This window comes from Suricata suricatta, chromosome 3, assembly GCF_006229205.1.
Source record: "Suricata suricatta isolate VVHF042 chromosome 3, meerkat_22Aug2017_6uvM2_HiC, whole genome shotgun sequence".
NCBI classification, from domain to species: domain Eukaryota; kingdom Metazoa; phylum Chordata; class Mammalia; order Carnivora; family Herpestidae; genus Suricata; species Suricata suricatta.
The window spans coordinates 6432682-6441119 of NC_043702.1; the positions used below are offsets into that span (position 1 = coordinate 6432682).

Consider the following 8438-nt stretch of genomic DNA (forward strand, 5'->3'; position numbering starts at 1 on the left):
GTCACCAGAGGACGGCAAGAGGTTTGTCCTCTCAGGATTCAAGTTTCCCATCTCTGAATTCACTATTGTGTGGCCATCACTTGCTGATAGTCCTTTTGAATCTCCCCAAGACTTTAGTTTTGTGTCTGTCCGTATATCTTCCCTTTGTCCGCTTTGGGTTCCTGGAGTTCTCCTTACTGTTTCTGCTACTCCTTCTCTTGAATGACTCAGAAGATGTTTACTTGAACACGAGTTATACAAGCCACTTGAAGCATTTTCCCCAAAGCACATGCTATGAATAGAATTAACAAACTTCAATTATAAAATGATACATGAATGCATCCAAATTGCAGTGGTTAAACTGTAATTTTCATTGACAAAGACGCGGCCAGCCAGATGTGCAGATTTCTCCAAATTTCATCAAATCCAAATGGGAGTGGAACACCAGACTCTGAATGGAACATTTCGCCTGATGACCCTAACTAAAAATTGTTCTCTTTCTCTCCCAAAGAGCTCAGACCGGTGAAGCTGGAGAGCCTATCTATCTCTAGTCATTCTGTTGATAAACAACTTGACCGATTTCCATGGCGACCAGGATATCTGAAGGTTTCAAAAAGCCCTGGAAGAAACTGATGAGTGGTTCTCAGGAGACTGATAATGAAAGAGCCAGTGTGAGACCCGAGGTGGTCTCAGAAGAGAAAATGCCCCACGCCCCCGACCCAGAGATGCAAGACGAAGAACCCTGCAGCTTCATCCCAGTTCAGAGAAACTCCATCTTCAAACGCTCCATGAGACGCAAAAGCAAAATCAAGGCCAGAGACACCCCGGAACAGAACACCCACCACCTGGCAGGTCAGTACCACGGACAGCTGTCACGGCTGCCCCTGGACACCCAGGTAGAATCATCAGGGCTTAAAGGCCCTGATTAAGTGAAAGAATAGAGGCCCCTGGGGGGCTCAGTAGGCTCAGCTCATGATCTCACAGTCCGTGGGTTCGAGCCCTGCGTCGGGCTCTGTGCTGACAGCTCAGAGCCTGGAGGCTGCCTCGGATTCTGTGTCTCCCTCTCTCTCTGTCCCTCCCCTGTTCACGCTCTATCTCTGTCTCTCAAAAATAAATTAAAAATGTAAAAAAAAATGTTTAATGAAAGAATAAAAGGCCTTGAAACTTATCAAGGACAGGTCTAATAAAATGAAGGCTGTTAGCTAAAGTATTTGAATCCCCCCAAGATGATAATGACATGGGTCCTTCAGGAGAAAGTGTTGACCCAAATTGTACGATAAGTCTGGCTTCTATTGAAAAGAGACCACTTGCTCTAGGACTCGACAAAACACCCAGCGGACATGCATTCAAGCAGGGAGGCTCAGCTGGCCACGTTTGGGTGTATCTGGGAACAGGAGTTTCCCCAGTGGTGACGTCTCACCCTCGTTCTCTCACGGCTGCTGTGATGGCCGGAGCTTCGGCTGCCCTGAAAATATCCGAGGTGAAGACCTTGGGAATACCAGCTCTGCAGCTGGATCCCTTCATCTTTTAACCCAGCTCCTAGGACATTTGATCTGCTCAAAGTCTATTTCTTGAGCAGAATGAAGTTCAGAAACGTTTACAAATCTCAGAGCTACAATTGAAATACTATACTCGTGGAAGCAAGGTGAATGGTACATTATATTATTCTATTGACTTGTGTGTGCATTCGAAAATCTTCATTAAAAGTTGGAAACACACTCACGCACAAAGAAAGTTAGAGTCTCTGCCCTCGAGGGACCCACAATATTGTGATGATGTCATTCTACTGCAAATGATGCATCAAAGTTTACAAGAGAGGTGACAGCAAAAAACAAGAGCCTTCTGGTGGGGGTAGGAAAGATTCCCCAAAGACGACGACAGTTTAGATGAGCCATGAAGGGTGCATAAGGACATGGCCAGACAGAGAACAGGAGCTAACTTGGCCAAGCACGTGTAGGTGCTTAGTGCTATGGGCATCCTTCCTACACCCATTTTACAGATTAAGAAGAAAAAAACTGAAGCAAAGAGAAACTGAGTCTCTTACCTTAAATGACACAGCTAGTGAATGACCCAACTTGAACTGGAGTTCAGATCCTTCTAGTCTAGTCTAGTGCATGTGGAATAGGGGTTAGGTGGCTCTTGCTAACAGAAACATAGCACACACCACATATGCCATTTAAAAATTTCTAGGGGCCACGTTAGCAGAAGTAAAAATAATGGGTCAAATCCATGTTAACAATGCATGTTATTGATGCATCCAAAATATTATCATTCCATCATGTAGTCAATAATCGATATAAAAAATTAGTAATGAGGCATTTTGCATTTTTCGCACTCAGTCTTTAAAATCTGTTGAGTATATTATACTTACGGCCCCTCTCAATTTGCATGCTCAGTTTTCACTGGAAATATTTGATCTGGATTTAGCTTTCATAAAATGTACAGTCAGAAAAAGATTTACATATTCAGATTGTTCCAAATATCCTTAAAAATTTTCTGATAACTGAACTATCAGTTTTTACGTTTCAATTTAAATTAATGTAAGTTTAAAAAAAAAAAAAGGAAGCATTTCCTTCCTGGGTCACACCAGCCACGTTTCAAGTGCATAATGGCCGCACGTGGCTGGCAGCAGCCCCACTGGGTGGTGCAGGGTTAGACCACTGCAAGCAGACGGAAAAGCAGGTACCACAGCCCAAGGCCAGGGGCCGGGGGGGTTTCTGAGCAGGAACAAAGGCAAGTATCTGGGATGTGGCTGTGGAGGGGACCCAGGTCAATGGGGAAAAAGAGTCTGGTTTCTCAAAGCCAAATCGGGACCCCTGACACTGGTATCGACCCGAACAGGGTCCCTTCACTTCTTGCCACCCTCAAAGATGCCATTACATCCAGACCATACTGTTTTCATCAGATTCGGCATTGTGCTTTTAAAATGACTCCCTGTTTCCCTTCCTGCAGTTAACTCCTAAGACAGCCCAGAGCTTCCTGATCCAGAGTCCAAGGAGAAAATGCTCCCCCTGCTCCCCCTGGGAGGGGCGCTGGCCCCAGCCCCCCACCCCCAACAAAAGAAGTCTTGTGCTCTGGGTTCACAGTGTGACTGACTGACAACCCACCTATAGGCGATCTGATACCCCGGGGGGGGGGGCGGCTGACATTTACTATGGACCAGGAATCAGACTTCGAGAAGTGAGATGTTAAAAGACTGATACATTGTAAATGATTTTTGTCCAGTAGAAACAATGACAGGAATGGTTCCGGTTTTAGTGGCCTCTCAGACATTAACCAGGTTTGTATCTAAGTTTGCAATCTTGTTTCCATTATTCTGTTTTCCACTGAGCGCATCTATCTGCACAGGTGTGTGTACACGCATATGAAGTTTCTTGCTTCATAATTATAATTTTTGTAGAGATGGCATGCCAGGTCACCGAATACGTGCAAGCAGGGTGAATTGGCCTCCGGGGGCGCGACCAGAAGGACAGCCCTCCGCCCTCCGACGGCTTCCCTCCAGGGGCCAAGCTGCTACTATCCAGGTGACAGAGAGAATGGCCTGGAAGGGGGAAGAGGCACATTTTCTAACTCTCTGCCTTTCTTACATGTCACAGACTCACTGGAAAATGGACAATCTGTGGATAAGCCCCTGACCTCGGATGTCCCCCCGAGCAGCACACCTCGGTGGAGAACCCCAACAGAGCCAGACCCAGGAGCCCAGAGAACAAGGTGAGAGGCGGCAAATCGGAGGAAGGGCCGGTTCATGGCCAGGTGTATCAGGACGGCTTGGTGCAAAGTACCAAGCTGCAAGGGTGTCTCATGGTTTTTTTTTTTTCAAAAGTAACTTTTAGTTGCCCATGTTAAAAAAAAAATTCACCATCTCCTTAAAAAAATAAAAACTGTTATTTCTCTTCCATCACAAAACTAGGAAATTATAGACCTTACAGATGTTGAAAAGTAGAAAAGGAAAATTGCTGGAAGGTGCCAGCACCCAGAGAGGCTTTAATATGTTGTAACTGTTGCAAGGTGCTTTTTCCAAGTATGTTTTATGCCCATTTTCTCTTCATAAAGTGGGATCTTACTATACATCCTGTCTTCAGACTTTCTTAATAGTATATCACAGCCCCTTCTGCGTGTTACTGAATATTTTTCTACATAATCATTCAATGGCTGTAAAATAATCTATAGTATGATAGGATTGTAATTCATTAATCATGCTACGGTTGTGGGAGGTTTGAGTATTGTGTCAGCCAGAACTAAATTTGGCTGCTTGTAACCAAAAGAGCCAGATGACACAGCTTAATGAGACAGAGATCTATTTGATTCTTGAGTGAAAGAAGTCGGGGGGGGGGGGGTGCGCTGTGACAGCAGCCACTTCATGCCTTCAGGGTCCCAGGCTCCTTCCACTCAGCTCTCCACCAAGGTGACTGCCAGAGCTCCGGCCATCACAGCCACAGTCCAGGTGGCGGGAAGAAGAAAAGCAGAGGGCGGTGGGGACTCACGGCACCTGCTCTGTTCTTCTATGGGGCTTCCCTGAAGCCCACTCAACAACTGGTTCTTCTGTCTCACTGGCCCACTGACCGGGTCCCGTGGCCACCTCCACTCGCAGAGGAAAGCCGGGAAATGTATCTCTTTCAAACCAGGTCTGTTTCCACGCCCGGTAGACTGGTTCCATACTAAGGCATAGAGGAGAATGGATACGGGAGAGGCAAGGGCAATGTCTGACCCAAGGGAGTTCCAATTTTTCTCCAGTCTATAAGCCACACAATGATAAATAAAATCGTGGCGAAGCCCTGATACCCATTCCTCATTATTTCCTTAAGTTAAATTCCTAGAAACTCCGCACCTTCTACAAAGCTCTGGCGACAGGGAAATCGTATTCCTGTATTTGTACTGGGGAAGTGTGGGATAGACATCCTGTCCTAGAATCAGGGGGAAGGCATCCTTTCGCTCCCTGTTACTGCTCTGACCACAGGCCCTTGATTATATATATAATTTAATAAGAATAATAAAATACATATGGACCTAGTTCACTTACATGTAATTATATATTAAAGGCGGCTGCTTCCTGTTGTCTCTGTTTTGGCTTAAGAGCCAAAGAAAGACACTGTAAATATCTCCCCCCTCTCCCCCGACACTCCCAGAAATGGTCAGTGAAGTCACCCTCAGCTCATCCCTCATGTCCGGGGGTCAGCAGGGGTGATAGTACAAATCTATCCCAAGCAGGACCCAACACTGCTGTCCCAGAGGGGCAGCGGAAGGGCTCTGGGAGCGGGCACTCAGGACATGGCTATTTCCCAACCTGTACACAGATCTTTCCACATTTTCACAATCAGTAAAAAGAGGGCAAGGCTAAGGAGACTGGTTACCAGGCTGTGCTTCTGCTGGGGGGGAGGGGGGTCGTCGTCAGGATTCTGGGAGCTGCCCACCCCTTCCTATGGATGCGGGTTTCCCCTTATAGCCGCTGGGGCTCCCCAGAGGGACAGGACCAGCGGGACGTGGACAGAGAGGGTGGGGACGCTCCGTGGAAGGAACCCGTTCACAATTGTGGAGGCTTGACGAGCGCGGAACCCGTCGGGTGCGCCCGTGGCTGGAGGCTCAGGGGAGGGCGGCAGCCGGAGTCCCGAGGACGTCCACTGGCACAATTCCTTTTTGCTCTGTGAGATTAGTCAGTCTTCCTTTTATTAAGACCTTCAACTGTTTAGATGAGGCCCACCCACGTCATGGAAGATAAACGGCTTTGCTCAACGTCCACTGACTTAAGTGTTATCTCAAAAAACATCTTCACAGAAACACCCAGAATGATACTTGAGCAAATAACGAGGCACCATGGCCCAGCCAAGTTCACACCTGAAATGAACCATCATATCCCCCATCTCCACCCTAGTGAGGGGGGTTTCAAGTGATCCATTTGGAAATCTCTGTAATGGGGGGGGGGGACAAGAACAACAAGAAGTGGTTTGTTTCTGGAAACATCTAGAGATGAGCTGGCTGACAGCCTCCTGGGAGGGAAGGGGGGGAGAGGGCAGAGCAGGGAGTGAGGGGTATCTACACCAAAGGCAAGGCAGGGGCACACGCTTTCTTGGAGCCAAGTACAGACCTCGAGGGCGGGACCAGCTCTGAACCACTTTGAGAAGGACTCCACCCAACACAGCTCCCGCTGGGCACTGGCCCCCAGCAGGAAGCTGCTGAAAGTGGCCAGCTGCAGAGCTGCGCACCGGCCGAAGAACTGTGGCCAGAGACCCCCCCTCGTGGGGTAACCCCGAGGAGCTCCCCACAGGCGCCCCACCTTGAGGGCCCAAACAGCGGGTTGGGGGGCAGGAGACAATGGTGCAGGAGACAGGGCCTTCCCAGCTGCGGCAGGCCGGCACTGGGAGACGAGACGCACCCTCAAATAACCTCGGGGCGCACCTTTGAACACCTTGGAAAAGAGACCATTTGTTTGTAACCTTCGAGTGACCAGAAGAGCTTTGCGCGTGGTCTGCCTGAGCTTTCACGCAAGGCCCGGCGGTGGCGCCCAGCACCGGCAGGGGGGAGTGGGGAGAGCAGAGGGGGGCTGGGGTGTTTGCACCCTCCCCGGTCCAGGGGGTCCCTGGGCTTCCTTCTGTCTTGTGACCCAGAGAGGAGGCTCTGGAGAGCTTATGCAGGTCGATCTCAGGATGCCCACTGTGAGATCTGTTTCTATTAGGTTTTCTGAACTGGGTTTCCATGGCGGGGTAAGTCACGATGTCCGCCATGGAAAAGCTGTCTAGAGGAAAACCTCCTGATGGGTCGTTGGGCTCCCAGGGCTTTGAGCTACTGGTTTTTTTTCCCCCTTAAGTTTTTATTATTTATTTACAAGAGAGAAAGAGTGTAAGCAGGGGAGGGGCAGAGAGAGAGAGAGAGAGAGAGAGAGAGAGAGAGAGAGAGAGAGAGAGAGAGAGAGATGGCATCCGAAGCAGGCTCCAGACTCTGAGCCATCAGCACAGAGCCCAATGCAGGGCTCGAACTCCTGAACCACAAGATCATGGCCTGAGTTGAAGTTGCTCAGACTTAACCGACTGAGCCACCCAGGTTCGCTGAGCTATTGCTTTTAACCAAAATATGTTTCTCCTGGGAAGTCTTGTCATTGGACAGCCACCACATGAAGACGTGTTAGATGTGACACGTCTAGGATACAATGTGTGTGCCGTGCACAGGGGCCATCCATTCTCTTCTGTTCCTCTGCTCACACCTCCTGCCACTGGCACCCCAGCATTTGGAGACTCAGACCTTTATTTGTGTAAAGTAGTGTGATCCCTGCTGTGGCCCACATCTTTGTGTCCTCAGTGTCATACACTGTGTCCCTCAGTCGGAGTGCCATGGTGGAGTCTGAGCATCTCTTGCTGTTTCCACAGACATGTTCCGGGATCTCTAGCTCTCATCCATTCCTGCTGGAGACCCTTTTGCTCTAAGTGGGGAAAATAATTCTGTCTCCCATATTTGTGCATGTAAATGCGGGCATAGCGATCCAAAAGTAACAGAGGACAGAACAGAACAGAAAAGGAAAGGAAAGAACCCTTCATGGTACAAAGATGAGAGACAACTGAGGAGGGGCCAGTGTGTCTACCTCAGGCAGGGCCCCAAATATTTTCTCCCTCTTTTCTGTAACTGTTACTATAGCTAGTGTCTTCACAAGGGTAATTTTAAAGGGACTCACTGAAGGAAATTTTCCATTACAACAAAATGTGCAAATCTTGGGCCCACGGCGTGAAGAATGTATTAGTCAGCTCAGCTGCCATAACAAAATAGCACACACCGGGGGCTTAAGCAGCAGATGTTTGTTTTCTCTTCATTCTGGAAGCTGGAAGTCCAAGATCAGGGGACCAGTGTGGTCAGATTTGGGAGGGCTCTTTGCCCGGCTTGTAGGCGGCTACTTGCTCATGGGTCCTCACGCGGTGGACAGATAGAAAAAGTAAGCTCTGGCCTCTTCCTCTTGGGGCCCCCATGACCTCATCTAAACCTAAGTATCTTCCAAAGGTCCCACCTCCAAACACCATCACATGGGGGTTAGGGCTCCAACGTGTGAATTTGAGAGGGGTGGGGGACACAATTCAGTCCACAGCAATAATTTTTTTTCTCCTACAGCACTTTATTTATTTTTTTAATATAACACAATTTATTTTTTTAACATATGCAATTATTTTCCGTCATTTACAATACAGTAGTTACAATGACTCCAAACAGAAAAGCAAAGTAAAAAAATCAAAACCCCCACTTCTATTTCATGTAATTAGACTTATACAGAAATTAGAAGGTTAAGTACCAACTAGTAATCACCTAATTTCACAGCTATCTGAAGTGGCGATCATTATATAGCAGCTTATCTATGATACATTCAAGATACATGATACAATTTATTACTTGCCCATAAGCTAAAACACAGCCTGCTTAATACCTTTCCTTAAATTCCACCTCTATACTACAATATACTTGAGGTCCATGCAAAAAAGTAGCTA

At 47.8% G+C, this 8438-nt stretch overlaps 1 protein-coding gene across 1 annotated transcript; it reads left to right on the forward strand.

Annotated features, from left to right (window-relative positions):
- Positions 1 to 555: 555 nt before the first annotated feature.
- LOC115287312 (ephexin-1-like) lies at positions 556 to 4936 on the forward strand. Its single transcript, XM_029933578.1, has 3 exons — positions 556 to 831; positions 3576 to 3690; positions 4350 to 4936. Exons 1-3 carry the CDS (start codon positions 564 to 566, stop codon positions 4639 to 4641), a joined length of 675 nt encoding a protein of 224 aa, XP_029789438.1. The 5' UTR covers positions 556 to 563; the 3' UTR covers positions 4642 to 4936.
- Positions 4937 to 8438: the final 3502 nt, after the last annotated feature.

Bases quoted from the DNA above. Each gene is read 5' to 3' on its own strand.
- LOC115287312 (XM_029933578.1), top strand. From the start codon at position 564: ATGGCGACCAGGATATCTGAAGGTTTCAAAAAGCCCTGGAAGAAACTG. The intron at 832-3,575 runs GTCAGTACCACG...TACATGTCACAG, and splicing joins GAACACCCACCACCTGGCAG to ACTCACTGGAAAATGGACAA. The intron at 3,691-4,349 runs GTGAGAGGCGGC...TCATGCCTTCAG, and splicing joins CCAGGAGCCCAGAGAACAAG to GGTCCCAGGCTCCTTCCACT.